Genomic DNA, 19,661 nt, shown 5'->3' with positions numbered 1-19,661 from the left:
GAACTCTTAGGAATTTGTTTAGGATCTTTAAATCCAAGATTGGCCTGAAAGTTCCCTCTTTTTTGGGAACCACAAACAGATTTGAGTAAAACCCTTGTCCTTGTTCCGACCGCGGAACCGGATGGATCACTCCCATTAATAAAAGATCTTGTACGCAGCGTAGAAACGCCTCTTTCTTTATTTGGTTTGTTGACAACCTTGACAGATGAAATCTCCCTCTTGGGGGAGAGGATTTGAAGTCCAGAAGGTATCCCTGAGATATGATCTCTAACGCCCAGGGATCCTGGACATCTCTTGCCCAAGCCTGGGCGAAGAGAGAAAGTCTGCCCCCCACTAGATCCGTTCCCGGATCGGGGGCCCTCGATTCATGCTGTCTTAGGGGCAGCAGCAGGTTTCCTGGCCTGCTTGCCCTTGTTCCAGGACTGGTTAGGTCTCCAGCCTTGTCTGTAGCGAGCAACAGCTCCTTCCTGTTTTGGTGCAGAGGAAGTTGATGCTGCTCCTGCTTTGAAATTACGAAAGGAACGAAAATTAGACTGTCTAGCCTTAGGTTTGGCTCTGTCTTGAGGCAGGGCATGGCCTTTACCTCCTGTAATGTCAGCGATAATTTCTTTCAACCCGGGCCCGAATAAGGTCTGCCCTTTGAAAGGAATATTAAGCAATTTAGATTTAGAAGTAACATCAGCTGACCAGGATTTTAGCCACAGTGCTCTGCGCGCCTGAATGGCGAATCCGGAATTCTTAGCCGTAAGTTTAGTTAAATGTACTACGGCATCCGAAATAAATGAGTTAGCTAACTTAAGGGCTTTAAGCTTGTGTGTAATCTCATCTAATGGAGCTGATTCAAGTGTCTCTTCCAGAGACTCAAACCAAAATGCTGCTGCAGCCGTGACAGGCGCAATGCATGCAAGAGGTTGCAATATAAAACCTTGTTGAACAAACATTTTCTTAAGGTAACCCTCTAACTTTTTATCCATTGGATCTGAAAAGGCACAGCTATCCTCCACCGGGATAGTGGTACGCTTAGCTAAAGTAGAAACTGCTCCCTCCACCTTAGGGACCGTTTGCCATAAGTCCCGTGTGGTGGCGTCTATTGTAAACATCTTTCTAAATATTGGAGGGGGTGAGAACGGCACACCGGGTCTATCCTACTCCTTAGTAACAATTTCAGTAAGTCTCTTAGGTATAGGAAAAACGTCAGTACTCGACGGTACCGCAAAATATTTATCCAACCTACACAATTTCTCTGGTATTGCAACTGTGTTACAATCATTCAGAGCCGCTAACACCTCCCCTAGTAATACACGGAGGTTTTCCAGCTTAAATTTAAAATTTGAAATATCTGAATCCAGTCTGTTTGGATCAGAACCGTCACCCGCAGAATGAAGCTCTCCGTCCTCATGTTCTGCAAATTGTGACGCAGTGTCTGACATGGCCCTAATATTATCAGCGCACTCTGTTCTCACCCCAGAGTGATCACGCTTACCTCTTAGTTCTGGTAATTTAGCCAAAACTTCAGTCATAACAGTAGCCATATCCTGTAATGTGATTTGTAATGGCCGCCCAGATGTACTCGGCGCTACAATATCACGCACCTCCCGAGCGGGAGATGCAGGTACTGACACGTGAGGCGAGTTAGTCGGCATAACTCTCCCCTCGTTGTTAGGTGAAATATGTTCAATTTGTACAGATTGACTTTTATTTAAAGTAGCATCAATGCAGTTAGTACATAAATTTCTATTGGGCTCCACTTTGGCTTTAGCACATATAGCACAGATATCTTCCTCTGAATCAGACATGTTTAACACACTAGCAAATAAACTAGCAACTTGGAAATACTTTTCAAGTAATTTACTATAATATGAAAACGTACTGTGCCCATAAGAATCACAGAAAAAGTTATGACAGTTGAAAATTGATAAACTGAAAAGTTATAGCATCAAATCTTTGTAAAAAAAAAACACACTTTTAGCAAAGGATTGCTCCCATTAGCAAAGGATAACTAACCCTGATAGCAGAAAAAAAATACAGAAATAAACGTTTTTTATCACAGTCAACTACAATCTCACAGCTCTGCTGTGAGTGATTACCTCCCTCAAAACAAGTTTTGAAGACCCCTGAGTTCTGTAGAGATGAACCGGATCATGCAGGGAAGACAATAAACTTCTGACTGAATTTTTTGATGCGTAGCAAAAGCGCCAAAAAAGGCCCCTCCCCCTCATACACAACAGTGAGAGAGATCAGTAAACTGTCATAAATTAAATAAAAACGACTGCCAAGTGGAAAAAATAGTGCCCAAAACATTTTTTCACCCAGTACCTCAGAAAATTAAACGATTTTACATGCCAGCAAAAAACGTTTAACATAAATAAATTAAGTGTTATTAAAAAGCCTGTTGCTAGTCCCTGCAAATTAGGCTAAAGTCTTATGCATACAGTATAATTCCAGTGAAGTGCCATTCCCCAGAATACTGAAGTGTAAAATATACATACATGACAGCCTGATACCAGTTGCTGCTACTGCATTTAAGGCTGAGTTTACATTATATCGGTATGGCAGAATTTTCTCATCAATTCCATTGTCAGAAAATAATAAGCTGCTACATACCTCTTGCAGATTAATCTGCCCGCTGTCCCCTCATCTGAAGTTTACCTCTCCTCAGATGGCCGAGAAACAGCAATATGATCTTAACTACGCCGGCTAAAATCATAGAAAAAACTCAGGTAGATTCTTCTTCAAATTCTACCAGAGAAGGAATAACACACTCCGGTGCTATTATAAAATAACAAACTTTTGATTGAAGGTATAAAACTAAGTATAATCACCACAGTCCTCTCACACATCCTATCTATTCGTTGCGTGCAAGAGAATGACTGGGGGTGACGTAGAGGGGAGGAGCTATATAGCAGCTCTGCTGGGTGAATCCTCTTGCACTTCCTGTTGGGGAGGAGTTAATATCCCAGAAGTAATGATGACCCGTGGACTGACCACACTTAACAGGAGAAAACATATTTTGTTGCTTTACATCATCCTGCAATAAATGCAGAAAATGAGTAGGTCTGAAATATCTTAGCATAAAAATAATAAATACATAAAAAAGGGGGGATAGATTCATCCATAATAGCCCCAATCCCTCACCACTAGACAATATCAGGTATCTAGTAAGAATATGATCAGCTGCATGCTAGGGAGACTGGTCACCTATTATTCAAAAGACAGCATTACAGCCATACAAACTAGAGGTCACTATTCCCTTTTGCACAAACAGGGACAGACAGGATCTCCATTAGAGCCCCCTCCCCCTCTGGAAAACAGCATTACAGTGCTACAGCAGGTTATTGTCATTTTACATGAATGTAGGACCTCTTATTTAAAAAGGCAGACCTCTCTCTTTCAAACAAGGTTTCTTGTCCCTACAAGAAGTCAAGGGGCAGATGAATGGGTAATTAATCCAGACACAACTAAAGTAACAGTTGCAGGGATTTTAATGTTCCCTATGACATCTTCATGCATATGGATTTCCCTCTGCATTACAAGGGGGTCCCCAGGATCCAAACATAAAGGGCAACCACTCACTGTTGTCTTTTGCACTTTACACATAGCGCAGAGGGTGTCATAATTTGCACAATAAAGGTTAATTCAAATATCATAAAATTGTCGGATCATTAAACACTCAATCCTTATTCTGTATGAGACATTTTAAGGGACAACCATGTTTCACAGCAGTGACATTCAACCAATATAACTCAAACAGAAATGCAAAGGGAACACACTATACAATCAACCGCTACAATACATGCAGAAATGTTTAAAACCACTGTGTGTGGGAGTCAAAGGATACATGGGGAATATGTGAGTGCAGACTGGGAGTAGTGTACATAGGATATGTATTTTGGAATGTGGAAATTAAAAACTGTTTCCTGTTTCAGAGTTAAAGGGCCACTGTAAGTAAATATTTTCTATGCCTGTTACTAACTAACTACCCCAAATACGCTTTTTATCAATAGCATTTCATTAACATATCTCTACCGTATATCAGAAATCTTGTCTGCAAATTTAATTGTTTTCCAAACCCACTCCGTGGGTATCCTTTGCTCTGTACCAATCCGTTTACAATACCTAGGTTTCAAAATGGCGCTTTAAACACAAAGTTATTGGTTTAAGTATTTTGAACACTCAGTGCTGAAAATAGTGGGCAGGATAACGTGACATCATCGGCGAATAAAAGATATAACTTTTAGAATGTTATGAAACTTCGATTTGGAGAAAATATAGGTCAGTAGGTTTTAATTAATGTTTATTAACTTTAATATGTTAGTTGTTTAGCTTAAAAATTATAACAGAAAGTAATCCTTTAAGGAAGGAGCTGAAAAGAAGGTCTCTGAAGGCCAGATTAGGTCCTCAATAGGAATATGTCATGTGTGTTACTTTTAGCAATAAAAAAAAGGTTTTTATTTTATCCTTTAATAAAGCACTCATCCTGCAACTGTGACAGGCAAAAACCTCTTCTCCCACCATACAGAATACATAAGAGGGCTGTCAAAACTATAGCCTGTGGGCCACATACAAGCACCACTGAGCAGAAAAAAAACAGTAATTTGTTTTGAAACAGCAGTTCTCCACTTAATTTTACACAAGTGTTTTTACCAAATGCAGTCAATTTGAGTGTTATAATTAAATGACTTAATAGTAACTATTTTCCTGCGTCATTTTTACCTAAAAAAGTTAATACAATCTAAATTTTATTTTGAGGTGTTATCTTTAAAATATGTGTGAGTGTAAACACACACACACACATATATATATATATATATATATATATATATATATATTTACATACATACAAACAGATATATATATATATATATATATACTGTATATATATATATATATATATATATATATATACACACACATATATACACACACATATATACACACACACACATATATATATATATATATATATACACAAAAACACACAGATATATATATATATAAGTCTGGGCACAACCTACATGTTGGCCTGTTTATTTAAGAAACTGTACTCAAAACGTCCAAAAGTTGTCTTAATATGTTTTACAGAAATGTGTGTACAAAAATCCCTAAGGCTCCTTTTTATGGGTGAGACTGCGATTGCCACTTACTTGTGTAGGTCTGCCATGTTGCCAGAAGTGTATTCTTTGGAGAGAATTCAAGGTCAACTGCTTTAGGCAGATCAAAGGTATGCAGTAACTTGCTGTCAGCAGTGCTCACGATATTTATTCTGAAAAAGGTCAATAAAAGTCATTACGATCTGACCAGTTAATCATTAAATGTTGCTATCACAATTTCTGATTATTTTAGTTTGTTGTTAAATATAAAGCTTAAAGAGGTATGAAACCCACATCTTTTTGGAGCATGCAATTTTAAGCAACTTTTTATTTTACTCCTCATTTTTTCATCATTCTTTTGGAATCTTTTTTTGAAAAAGCAGGAATGTAAACTTAGGTGCCGGACCCATTTTGGTTCTACATTATGGGAAGCTCTTGCTGATTGGTGGCTACATTTAGCCAATCAGCAAGCGCTAACCAGGTGCTGAACCGAAAATAGGTCAGCTCCTAAGCTTACATTCCTGCTTTTCTAATAAAGATACCAAAAGATTGCAGCTGTGTGCCACACTTCTATCATTTCCGGCAGTGAAGGGGTTAATCAGGTATCTTAAAAGGTTAATTTTAGCTTTAGTGTAGAGATTAGCCTCCCAACTGAAACTTCCCAACCTCTGATCCCTACCTGATGCCTCTCTAAAAGCTCTCTTCCCTCCCCCACTGATCACCCCCATCTTAAGTACTGGGAGACAGTCTGACAAAAAAATAAGGTTTTTTTGTATTAATTTTTTTTAACTTATTTTTTATTTTTCTGCAGTGTAGGATCCCCCCTCACCCTACAACCTCCCTGATCCCCCCCAAATAGCTCTCTAACTCCCCCCCTTCTAACTACTGCCAACATCTTAGGTACTGGCAGCTGTCTGCCAGTACCAATAAACCCCAATTGTTTATGTATTTTTTTCTGTAGTGCAGCTGCCCCCTCCCTCATCACCCTACCCCCTCCCCCTCCCTGATCGATATCCCCCCTCCCAGATTGATATCCCCCTCCACTATAGGAGCCCCCCTCTCCCTCCTTTCTGCCGCTCTCAGGAGATATTTTCTATAGTTTAGTGGTCCAACCCACTCCCGTGCCCTTGCAGTGATGGGCCGCCCATCCGCCTCCCTCCTAACCCTCTCACGCCACCAACCATTGGCACTACCGCTGCCTGATGCAGAGAGGGCAACAGAGTGGCCCCCTCTCTGCATCGATAACTCTGCAACTCTATTTCTGCAGTGCCCCACACGTAGGGGATGCAGAAATAGAAACATAGAAACATAGATATTGACGGCAGATAAGAGCCATAGGCCCAACAAGTCTGCCCGACCTTACCTAACAGTATAAACTTATCTAGTTCGTAGGATAGCCCTATGCTTGTCCCATGCATTTTTAAAGTCCCCCACAGTGTTTGTTGCTACTACCTCTTGAGGAAGTTTATTCCATAAATCAATCACTCTTTCTGTAAAGAAGTGCTTCCTCAAATTACTCCTGAATCTACTACCCTTTAGCTTGAGCTCATGACCCCTTGTTCTTGAATTTTCCATTTTATGTAAAATACCCACAGCCTCAGTTTTACTAAACCCTTTAATGTACTTGAAAGTTGCTATCATATCACCTCTTTACCTTCTCTCCTCTAAGCTATACATATTTAGGTCATTGAGCCTATCCTGGTAAGTTTTATTTTTTAGACCATGTACCATTTTGGTAGCCCTCCTTTGCACAGATTCAAGTTTGTTAATATCCTTCTGAAGATATGGCCTCCAGAACTGCACACAATACTCAAGATGAGGCCTAACTAATAATCTATAAAGTGGCATAAGAACCTTACTATTTCTGCTGCAAATACCTCTACCAATACATCCAAGCATTCTGCTAGCCTTACTCGCTGCATTACTACATTGTTTACTAAGTTTTAAATCATCTGAAATAATAATTCCCAAGTCCTGTTCCTCGTCTGTAACAGTCAGTAAAGTGTCATTGAGTCTGTAATTAACATTTGGATTTTTCTTCCCTAAATGCATTATTTTACACTTTGCTGTGTTAAACTTTAGATCCCAGTCGTTTGTCCAATCCTCCAATTGTTGTATATCACTTCTCATTTTGTCTACCCCCCCTGGAACATCCACTCTGTTGCAAATTTTTGTATCATCTGCAAAGAGACATACTTTCCCCTGTAGCCCTTTGCTGATATCGCAGATAAATATGTTAAACAAAACAGGCCCCAGAACTGACCCCTGAGGAACACCACTAGTAACAGCCCCCTCTGCTGAATGAACTCCATTTACTAAGACACTTTGTTTTCTGTCCTTAAGCCAGCATTCCACCCAGTTTACAATTTTTGAATCTAGACCAAGGAGATATAGTTTGTGAATAAGTTTATTGTGTGGGACGGTGTCAAATGCTTTGCTGAAATCTAGATATGCTACATCAACTGCTCCTCCCTTGTCTAATAGCACAATCTCAAAACTTTTAGCGAGATCACGGCAGAGAAAAGCCCAGGACTGCAGCGTTGTACTGGTCCTTAACCCCTCCGTGACCAGACCACTTTTCCATTTGTTGACCGTTTGGGACCAGGGCTATTTTCATTTCTGCAATTTTTCTCTAATTCATTTACTGTACCCACACATATTATGTACCGTTTTTCTCGCCATTAAATGGACTTTCTAACGATACCATTATTTTCATGATATCTTATAATTTACTATAATTTGTTTTATAAAATATGATGGAAAAAAAACACACTTTTTCTAACTTTGACCCCCAAAATCTGTTCCACATCTACAACCACCAAAAAACACCCATGCTAAATAGTTTCTAAATGTTGTCCTGGGTTTAGAAATACCTAATGTTTACATGTTCTTTGATTTTTTTTGCAAGTTATAGTGCAATAAATACAAGTAGCACTTTCCTAGATCCAAAGCATTTTTTTCCCAAAATTAGTGATAGTTACGTTGTAACACTAATATCTGCCAGGAATCCCTGAATATACCTTGACATGTATATATATTTTTTTAGTAGACAACCCAAAGTATTGATCTAGGTCCATTTTGGTATATTTCATGCCACCATTTCACCGCCACATGCAATCAAATAAAAAAATAAAAAAACACTTTTTAATAAACTTTAGGTTTCTCACTGAAATTATTTACTAACAGCTTGTGCAATTATGGCACAAATGGTTGTAAATGCTTCTCTGGGATCCCCTTTGTTCAGAAATAGACATATACGGCTTTGGCATTGCTTTTTGGTAATTAGAAGGCCGCTAAATGCCCATGCTCACCACACGTGTATCATGCCCAGCAGTGAAGGGGTTTATTAGGGAGCTTATAGGGTTAATTTTAGCTTTAGTGTAGTAGACAACCCAAAGTATTTATCTAGGTCCATTTTGGTATATTTCATGCCACCATTTCACTGCCAAATGCGATCAAATAAAAAAAAAATTCACTTTCTAATAAACTTTAGGTTTCTCACTGAAATTATTTACCAACAGCTTATGCAATGATGGCACAAATGGTTGTAAATGCTTCTCAGGGATCCCCTATGTTTATAAATAGCAGACATATATGGCTTTGGCATTACTTATTGGTAATTTGAAGGCCGCTAAATTCCGCTGCGCACCACACTTGTATTATGCCCAGCAGTGAAAGGGTTAATTAGGTAGCTTGTAGAGTTAATTTTAGCTTTAGTGTAGAGATCAGCCTCCCACCTGACACATCCCACTCACTGATCCCTTCCTGACACCCCTCAAACAGCCTTTTCCCTCCCCCACCCCACAATTGTCATCCCCATCTAAAGTATAAAATAAAAGCCTTTTTTTATTTTATTTTTTACATACAATCTGCATTGTAGGATCTCCCCTTAGCTCCCAATTTACCTGAACCCCCCCCCCCCCCCCCCAAAAACAGCTCTCTAACCAACTCCCCTCTACCTACTTGAACGCCATCTTGGGTACTGCCAGTACCCACTTTGCAACAAATTGTGGCCATTTTTATTTTATTTTTAAAACACCCTTTTCCGTAGTGTAGCTGCCCTCCCCAAACCCGACACCCCTCTGATCCATTTTCCCCTAGTCTTATCCCCCCTCCCTCTCCATCCTTCTGACTGCATTGACTATGTAGAACTCGCACATGCGCATTCCCACCACCCTTGAACACTCCCGACGCCATCCCAGCAATACAGGAACTCGATCCACAACAGAAAGGAAGTGCTCCAGCGATGTACCGCCCACCCGCCCACCCGCCTCCCGGGTATTGCACGATGCCTCAACATTGAGGCATCGTTGCAATACCCTGAAAGCAGCTGGAAGTAATCACGATCGCTTCCAGTGCTTTAAACCCCAGAGGACGTGTCAGGCACGTCCTTAGTCCTTAAATGTCATTTTTTGTAGGACGTGCCTGACACGTCCTTGGCTATTAAGGGCTTAACAACCAGCATCGTATAGGGTACAGTGCTGGTCGTTAAGGGGTTAAAATTGCATGCTCTATCTGAATCATGAAAGAAAAAAACAAATTATGCTTACCTGAACATTTAATTTCCATCGTGGGGAGGAGAGTCCACAGCTTCATTCATTACTTGTGGGAATTAAGAACCTTGCGACCAGGAGGAGGCAAAGACACCCCAGCCAAAGGCTTAAAAAACTCCCCCAATTCCCTCATCCCCCAGTCATTCTATCGAAGGAACAAGGAACAGTAGGAGAAATATCAGGGTATAAATGGTGACAGAAGAACAAAAACTAAATTTATGGCCGCCCACTGGAGCCACAGGCGGGGGCCATAGACTCTCCTCCCCATGATGAAACCCCCCCCCCCCAAAAAAAAAACGTCAAATTTGTAAAAAGATATGTAAGGAGGACCAGGTAGCCGCCTTACAAATCTGCTCTATAGAGGCCTCCTTCTTGAAGGCCCAAGACGAAGCCACAGCTCTAGTCGAATGAGCTGTGATCCTCTATGGAGGCTTATGTCCCGCTGTCTCATAAGCTAAACGAATCATGCTCCTCAACCAAAAGCACAAAGAAGTTGAAGAGGCTTTCTGCCCCTTGTGCTTCCCTGCACACACCACAAAAAGAGATGTAGATTGTCTGAAATCCTTTGTAACCTGAAGATAAAACTTCAAGGCTCGAACCACGTCCAAATTATGAAGTAACCTCTCCTTAGGAGAAGAGGGGTTAGGACACAAAGGAGGAACTACTATTTCCTGATTGATATTACGGTTAGACACAACTTTGGGAAGAAAACCCAAACCAGTGCGAAGAACAGGCTTATCAGCGGGAAAAAACAAATAAGGAGGCTCAAATTGCAAGGCCACCAGCTCAGAGACTCTGCGAGCCGATGCAATAGCCAACAGAAAGAGAACTTTCCAGGAAGGAATCTTAATGTCAATATAGTGCATAGGTTCAAACGGAACCCTCTGCAAAACCCTCAGAACCAAGTTCAAGCTCCAAGGAGGAGCAGACTGTCTAAAATCAGGCCTGATTCTAGACAGGGCCTGAACAAAAGACTGAATATCTGGAAGTTCAGCAAGCCTCTTGTGTAACAAAACAGATAATGCCGAAATCTGTCCCTTCAAGGAACTGGTGGCAAGCCCCTTCTCCAGTCCATCCTGGAGAAAGGACAGAATCCTGGATACCTTCACCTTGTGTCAAGAATATCCATGCTTCTCACACCAGGACGAGTAAGTCCTCCACACCTTATGATAGATGCAACGAGTGACCGGCTTCCTGGCCTGAATGAGAGTATCAATCACTCTCTCAGAAAACCCTCTCCTGGCCAAGACTAAGCGTTCAATCTCCACCCAGTCAGCCTCAGAGAATCTAGATTTTGATGTTGAAAGGGACCCTGTATCAACAGATCCCTGCGACAGGGTAACCTCCATGGAGGATAAGATGACATCCCCACCAGATTTGCAAACCACGTCCTCCGCGGCCACGACGGAGCAATCAGAATAGCCGAAGCTTGCTCCTGCTTGATGCAGGCCACTACACGAGGTAGAAGTGGCAACGGTGAAATGTAAACTAGGTTGAACCCCCAAGGCACAGCTAAGGCATCTATCAGGTCTGCCTGGGGATCCCTGGATCGCGACCCGTAACTGGGTAGCTTGCAATTGAGTCTATCTCCGGCGTCCCCCATCTGTGACAAATCTCCGCAAACAGCTTGGGATGGAGAGACCATTCCCCCAGATGGAAGGATTGCCTGCAGAGAAAATCCGCTTCCCAGTTGTCCACAACCGGAATGTGGATTGCTGAGAGCGAACAGCTGTGGGACTCTGCCCATTCCAATATTCGAGAAACCTCCCTCATTGCTAGGGAGCTTCTTGTCCCCCCCCCTGATGGCTGATGTAAGCCACCGAGGTAATGTAGTTTGTCTGGAACCCGATGAAGCTGAACGACCCCAGAGGAGGCCACGCCTTCAGAGCATTGTAGATTGCTCGAATTTCCAGAATATTGATCGGGAGGAGAGACTCCTCTCGAGACCACTTTCCCTGAGCCATCCTGGCACCCCAAACAGCTCCCCATTCTGCCAGACTTGCGTCCGTGGTCACAATCTCCCAGGACGGTCTCAGGAAGGATGTCCCTTGGGACAGTTGTTCCGGATAAATCCACCAAGAGAGGGAGTCCCTCGTCCGATCGTCCAGAGAAATCTGTTGGGATAGGTCTGTATGATCGCCATTCCATCGTCTCAACATGCACAACTTAAGAGGTCTTAGATGTAACCTGGCGAATGGAATGACATAGATACTGGACACCGTGAGTCCGATCACCTCCATAATCGGAGCCACAGAGGGACTGGAGGAGGACTGAAGGGCAAGACAGGTGGACGCAATCTTCCTGCGTCGTTGATCAGTGAGAAACATCCTCATGGATATAGAATCTATTATCGTTCCCAGGAACTCCACCCTGTTGCTTGGAATCAGGGAGCTCTTTCCTGAGTTTATCTTCCAACCGTAAGATTGGAGCAAAAGAAGAAGGGCCCTCGAGTGATCCTCTGCAAGACTGAATGACGGCGCCTGGACTAGGATGTCATCCAGATAGGGTGCCACAGCAATGCCTCTGGATCTGGCTACTGCAAGTAGTGCCCCCAGAACCTTTGTGAAGACTCTCGGGCCATCCCCAGACCGAAGGGAAGGGCCACAAACTGGAAATGTTGGTCCAGAAACGAAAATCTCAGGAACCTGAAGTGATCCCTGTGGATTGGCACATGAAGGTAGGCATCCTTCAAGTCTATTGTCGTCATGAACTGCCCCTCTTGCACTAGGGGCAGAATAGATCTGATAGTTTCCATTTTGAACATTGAAACAGCCAGAAACTTGTTTAAACATTTTAGATCTAGATCGAGCGGAACGTGCCCTCCTTCTTTAGGACCACGAAAAGGTTTAAATAGTACCGTAAACCCCTTTCTGCTGGGGGTACTGGTACAAAAACTCAAAAAAGAGAGATCCCTCACACATTCTAGAAAGGCGTCTCTTTTTTCTAGTCTGGAAGACAGATTTGACAGAAGGAATCTGCCCCTGGGAGGATGAGATCTGAACCCTATCCTGTATCCCTGGGCGATAACCTCCAGAACCCAAGGGTCCTGAACATCCTGCAACCAGGCCTATGAGAAGAGAGATTATCTGCCCCCTACTTGGTCTGGTGACCAGTCGGGGGCCGCCCTTTCATGCCGACTTTTTGTCGGCTTGCTTCTTGTTCTGCTTGGACTTATTCCAAGACTGAGCTGGCTTCCAAGTGCCCTTGGACTGATCCGCTTTTAGGCGCTTTTAGGCGTTGGGCCTTGTCCGCACGAAAGTAGATCCCTTAGGCTTAACCTTCTTATCCTGCGGTAGGGAGGCGCCCTTGCCTCCCGTAACCGTGGATATGATCGAGTCCAATCCCGGACCAAACAGGATCTTTCCCTGAAAGGGAAGGGATAGCAGTCTAGACTTAGAGGTCATGTCGGCAGACCCCGACTTTAGCCACAGAGCCCTGCGGGCTAGTATGGAAAAACCTGATACCTTAGCATTCAGGCAAAAGATTTGCATATTAGCATCACAAATAAAAGAATTAGCGACCCTCAAGGCCTTAATTCCTGCATCTCGTCGAGGGGAGTCTCCCTCTTGACCATGTCCGACAGAGATTGCACCAATATGTCACAGCTCCGGCTACCGCAGCAACCGCCGCTGCCGGCTGAAAAACAAACCCTGTGTGTTGAAACATTTTCCTTAACATGTTTTCAAACTTTTTATCCATGGGTTCTTTAAACAATGAATTATCCTCAAGAGGAATCTTTGTCCGCTTCGCGAGTGTAGAGATAGCACCATCCACCTTAGGGACAAGTCCCCCATAGCTTGAGCTGAGAGTTTGGGACGGGTAACAGATTCTTAAAGGAAGAAGGAGAAAAGGAAGAACCTAATCTCTCCTATTCATTCTTAATAATGTTAGCCATCTTATCAGGAACCGGGAAGGTCTGAGGCACCACCCTGTCCTCATATACTTTATCAAGCTTAGGAATCAAAGGTTCCTCCGCTAGTTTTGGTTCCGGAACCTCGAGAGTAGCAAGCACTTGCTTCAGCAAAAAGCGCAAATTTTCCATCCTAAACCTAAAAAGTCAGGCTCCTCCGCAGTCGGAGCTTTAGATGACATAGACTGCGACCCAGAAGTAACGTCCTCCGAAAAGTCCCAGAGTCGTCCTAGTCAGCGGATAATCTTTCTCAAATATTCATTGGAGTATATGACCCCTGGGTTGGATCGCCATACTTTACCTTTACGCTTGCGTTTAGCAGAACGTGGTAAATCACTAATCACCTTAGACACCGCTGTTTGCAGTTGATCCGCAAAATCTGGAGGCCAACGGATCTCTCCCGTAGGAGAAATGGTCGTGCCCTGGGGCGCTGCATGTGTAATCGGAGATTAAAGTAGGGAACGCACCTCACGGGATGGGGAACCCTCAGAGGTGGACTGCTCAGTAGTACTAGAAATCCTATTCTTTCTAGATGTCGTAACTTTATCAAGGCATGTGGAACATAGTTAAGCAGGCAGATCTACCAGAACCACCTCGCAATAAAACACAGGTATGAGACTTTGTTAAAGAGGGAGTACCCTCCAACGCGTCAGAGTCCTCCATAGCTTGCGCCTTTATTATGGACTAGATATATTATATGAAAAATGGCACCTTTATAACATTCAATGGCCAGGGCACTCACCACCTCCTATGACCCGGACCACAGAGACCGTTTCGTCTCCTGCAATCGCCGGTCAAGCAGAGGAAGTTGAATAGGCCACACCCGGTCAGAAGAAATGTCTCGCAGGACCACCCCTGCACTAGGAAGAAAAACGCGCCAAATTGGCCAGGCAAAAACTCCCGACAATTAAACTAAATGTCAACCCATTGCCAGAGCCTCATCTCACACATATTGCAGCAATGACACAATAAACAATTTTATGTACAGACCCCCCCTGTTCAATAATCCCCCCACCAGGGATATTAACCCTTGATTCTATAAAGGTATCACACTGTGACCGTGTCTTCTGCATTATCATTATGTGTATAAAAAATGAAACGATCTTACCAGAATCTATGCTGTGGAACAGGAACACGGCCTCTCAAGTGTGACAGTGTAGCAGCATCGCTCCTGACATGGACTTGAGTGTAGAAAACAGGCAGCGAAACTCGTCAACATCGATTGCTTATGGAGCTGTTAGAATGAATCGGGATGGTTTTGCAGAAAGACTCTACCTGCATCTCCGGACTCTAACTTTCACCCAAGCTCTCACTGAGAGGCCGACAGGACTAATTAAAACTCCAGTCCCATTCCGAAGAGTACTACCCTCCATAAGAGACTACTCTGAATCTTCCGACACTTCTCTGCCAACCTCCTGTGACGAAAGGCAAAGAATGACTGGGTGATGAGGGAAGTGGGGGAGGTATTTAAGCCTTTGGCTGGGGTGTCTTTGCTTCCTCCTGGTGACCAGGTTCTTAATTCCCACAAGTAATGAATGAAGTCGTGGTCTCCCCTCCTCTTTAGATGGAAACCTGGGTTTTGTTTCCCTATAATGTAACCTCACCAAAAACAGGTACATGTCATGTTAACATTAGAGATGTGCATTCGGCAGTTTTTTTCACTTTTGGCATTTGGCTCTTTTCCGAGCCAATCTTCTTGAGCAAGTAAAACATACTAAGATCTGGATTTACAAAAATTACTTCTATTATCAAATTAGCTTTGTTCCAATGATATTCTGTGTTAAAGAGATACCCAAGTAGGAATCTGGAGCACTGCATGGCAGTAAATCTAGTGCTCTTGCAAATGTATAACATTCTTGCAAAACTGTTGCCATATAGTACTCCAGAAATGGGCCAGCTCTTAAAAGGGACAGTCTAGTCAAAATTAAACCTTCATAATTCAGAAAAGACATACAATTTTAAACAACTTTCCAATTTACTTTTATCATCAAATTTGCTTTGTTCTCTTGGTATTCTTTGTTGAAAGCTAAACCTAGGTAGGCTCAAATGCTAATTTCTAAGCTCTTAAAGGCCGCCTCTTATCTCACTGCATTCTGAGTTTTTCACAGCTAGACAGCGCTAATTCATGTGTGCCATATAGCTAATGTGCTCACTCTCGTGGAGTTATTTATGAATCAGCACTGGCTTAGATACAAGTTTATCACAGAGGTAAAAAGTGTATTAATATAACAGTATTGGTTATGCAAAAGTGTGGAACGGGTAAGAAAAGGATTACCTATTTTTTAAAACAAGCAAGTAGACTGTCCCTTTAAGCATTGCATCCCTGCTTTTCAACAAAAGATAAAATAAAGAAAGAAAGAAAAATTTATAATAGAAGTAAATTAGAAAGTTGTTTAAATTTGCATGCTCTGTCTGAATCACGAAATTTGGATTTCATATCCCTTTAACTGACTGCAAGATACTGTGGATTACAGTCTTGTAGTCTTTATGGATCATGCAAAATTGTTATACGACAGGAACATTGTCTAGTATGCATATATCACATTGTGACCTATTTAAAACCTAGTCAGCCAAATAATCCCAAATGTAAATTTCACATCAGCTCTTTCATGTAAAATCTCATATGGATTTGTATTTGCTGTAAACTCCAGGCTAACATTTTAACAATTATAATTTGTCTCATGTGCATTGAATTATTAGTTTGCTTTTAACCACTAAGCAGCATCATTTTATCCCAGTCCCTAAAACAAAGAGACATAAACGATCAATAATAAAATGCACTAATATGCCCTTTTATTACTACATTACTGATTGTACAGAGCTACCCGGAAAGGAGTAAAACATATATGCACTAATAATCCACAACTGAACACAGACTTTTTTTATCTCAGTCCCTAAAACAAAGAGACAATCAATAATAAAATGCACCAATATGCAAGAGCCTTTTATTACTACATTACTGATTGTACAGAGCTACCCGGAATGAAGTAAAACATATATGCACTAATAATCCAAAATGCAAACCGGAGGGCACTGGAAGCCTAGGCCACCACTTCTATCCCTAGTCCATTTACTAGGTGCCAAAACACAAATTTTAGGCACCATGACACCTGTTATTTGACATGCCCTGATTCATAATCTTATACTTACTATATGGATATATATATATATATTTATTTTTTATGTATGTATACATGCACACTATTTTCCCCAGGGCCTTTTTAGTGGGTGCACCACCCGGCTAATTTTACTGATCACGCGGCTAAAATCTAAGCCAATTTTAAGCTAAATTTAGTTCATGTTAAATTATGTTTTCAATGTTTGTTGCTCAAATTTTTATTTAATATTTTTATGTTAAATTATGCAATTAACCTGTGTTTTGGATAGCTTAACATTTAGAAAGGACAGAAAATGTTATAATATTGCAAAGTATTACACTGCAGTATCCTCTTTATGTTAAAATATAGTTGTATGATTTTTTCACCACTGAAATCTGTATTAAAGTGAACATAAATCTATAAACTAGAACTTACGCATCACCATTACACCACGCAAATAACTTCCCATCCTTGCTGAATTTAAAAACTTTGCAGTTTTTACTGGAATCTCTGTGAAGATAGAACAATAATAATAATTTTACAACAGTGAAAATATTACATTTTGCTACCATATATAAAATGCATTGAGGATTTAAAGGGACACTGAACCCAAATTTTCTCTATCCTGATTCAGATAGAGCATGCAATTTTAAGCAACTTTCTAATTTACTGCTATTATCAAATGTTCTTTATTCTCTTGGTATCTTTATTTGAAATGGAAGAATGTAAGTTTAGATGCCGGACCATTTTTGGTTAACAACCTGGGTTGTCCTTGCTGATTGGTGCATAAATTCCTCCACCAATAAAAAAAGTCCTGTCCAGAGTGCTGAACCAAAAAAAAGTTTAGATGCCTTCTTTTACAACTAAAGATAGCAAGAGAACAAAGAAAAATTGATAATAGGAGTGAATTAGAAAGTTGCTTAAAATTGCATGCTCTATCTGAATCACGAAAGAAAAAATGTGGGTTCGGTGTCCCTTTAAGGAACGAAATTATCTCACTATGACATGCAAAAAATCTAGTTATGCCAACGGTGCCCATATTTTTTTTTCTCGTGCTTTGAGACACCTTTGTTGTACTTTTGAAATTCATGCAACACCTGTGAGTAATTTTTGTAGAATTATATATAAATCAAAATACTGTGAATAAAGGAGTACATGCTAACATTCATTTGTACCACTGAAACCATTTCAGATGTAATAACTCGTAGAAAAAAAAAACATATAACCAATTTGAGATCTTTATTTACCTCCACTGTAATTTGTAGTAGCACTATGAGCTAAGGGCTGTGTGTTACAAAAAACCTGTTTCTTTTTCTAGAGTTTAGCTACTCAGGGGTTAAAAAGATGGTTCCTAGCCACAAGTCCTTTATTTCTTTTGTTCTGCCCAATTTTAACATTTTAGTAATGTAAAGAAAAACTGTGCCACATTCTCCCACAAAAGCACCCTTCTCAATGCATTTTTCTAGCCACCTAAATGTCTTTCACTGAAGCCGCAATACCGATATCTATCATCATATGAGTGAAATGTACTAAACATTCAGAGTGGGCACCTGCACGAGAGCTTTCAAATAATAACAAACAATTGGGGTCCTCCATCTAGAAGCCGGGTGCTTTCCTGTTAAAGTTACTGGGCATAAAGGGATGGGGCTAATTATTATGCCGGGAAAGCTTATCTCCCATCTCCCGTCGGGCTGTAAACAGGGGGCGGGTGAGCAAGGGTCAGAGTGTAATTGGCTTTTGCATGTCTACACTTCTCACCTTGTACTGTGTAAAAACCCTTTGTCATGACCATTAAAGGAAGTTACTCTCTACTGCACTAAGCCTTGTCTGGTGTTCGTATGGGAGGGAAAGAGTTTTTTTCACTAAAGAGTTTAATCACTGTGGATAGGGCTACTAACTGAATAGCCCACCTAAAGCATGAACACTGGTCCCTGGAGGCACTTGGAGAAAGGTGTATAGCACATAGCACGGAGGGACTGCTGTGGCACTCAACATCATTGTCCCAGGTCCTGTCACACTGTGATCGCCCGGGAGAAGGGGATTGAGAAACACTGCAATATAACTTGACTCCTTCAGAAAGTAAGACTGTAATATGCATTCTCTAAATCACCCTGTAACTTTATCGAATATACACAAATATATCAGAGAAAAAACAGAATTTATGTTTACCTGATAAATTTCTTTCTCCTATGATGTGTCCGGTCCACGGCTTCATCCTTACTTGTGGGATATTCTCATTCCCTACAGGAAATGGCAAAGAGAGCACACAGCAAAGCTGTCCATATAGCCCCCCCTCTGGCTCCGCCCCCCAGTCATTCGACCGACGGTTAGGAGAAAAAGGAGAAACTATAAGGTGCCGTGGTGACTGTAGTGTACAGAAAAATAAAAATTTTAAACCTGACTAAAAGCCAGGGCGGGCCGTGGACTGGACACACCGTAGGAGAAAGAAATTTATCAGGTAAACATAAATTCTGTTTTATCCTACATTGGTGTGTCCGGTCCACGGCTTCATCCTTACTTGTGGGAACCAATACCAAAGCTTTAGGACACGGATGAAGGGAGGGAACAAGTCAGGTAACCTAAACGGAAGGCACCACAGCTTGCAAAACCTTTCTCCCAAAAACAGCCTCCGAAGAAGCATAAGTATCGAATTTGTAAAATTTGGCAAAAGTATGCAGAGAAGACCAAGTCGCTGCCTTACAGATCTGTTCAACAGAAGCCTCATTCTTGAAGGCCCATGTGGAAGCCACAGCTCTAGTAGAGTGAGCTGTAATTCGTTCAGGAGGCTGCCGTCCGGCAGTCTCATAAGCCAATCGGATGATGCTTTTTAGCCAAAAAGAAAGAGAGGTAGCAGTAGCTTTCTGACCTCTCCTCTTACCAGAATAGACGACAAACAAAGAAGATGTCTGTCTGAAATCCTTTGTTGCTTCTAAATAGAATTTTAAAGCACGAACTACATCTAAGTTATGTAACAAACGTTCCTTCTTCGAAACTGGATTCGGACACAGAG

The 19,661-nt window shown here is 41.6% G+C and overlaps 1 protein-coding gene across 1 annotated transcript in view; it reads right to left on the bottom strand.

The window, feature by feature from the left end:
- Positions 1-19,661, bottom strand: part of EIF2A (eukaryotic translation initiation factor 2A) — a 351,702-nt gene that overhangs the window by 263,718 nt on the left and 68,323 nt on the right. The window contains exons 3-4 of the mRNA XM_053710036.1: positions 17,087-17,161; positions 5,145-5,263 (exon numbers count right to left, since the gene is read on the bottom strand). Coding sequence (XP_053566011.1) covers positions 5,145-5,263; positions 17,087-17,161 — 194 coding nt within the window. The remainder of the gene's footprint in view (positions 1-5,144; positions 5,264-17,086; positions 17,162-19,661) is intronic.

This window comes from Bombina bombina, chromosome 4, assembly GCF_027579735.1.
Source record: "Bombina bombina isolate aBomBom1 chromosome 4, aBomBom1.pri, whole genome shotgun sequence".
Lineage (NCBI taxonomy): Eukaryota > Metazoa > Chordata > Amphibia > Anura > Bombinatoridae > Bombina > Bombina bombina.
Note: the sequence above shows the minus strand (reverse complement) of the source record. Positions and strands in the feature narration are given on the sequence as shown.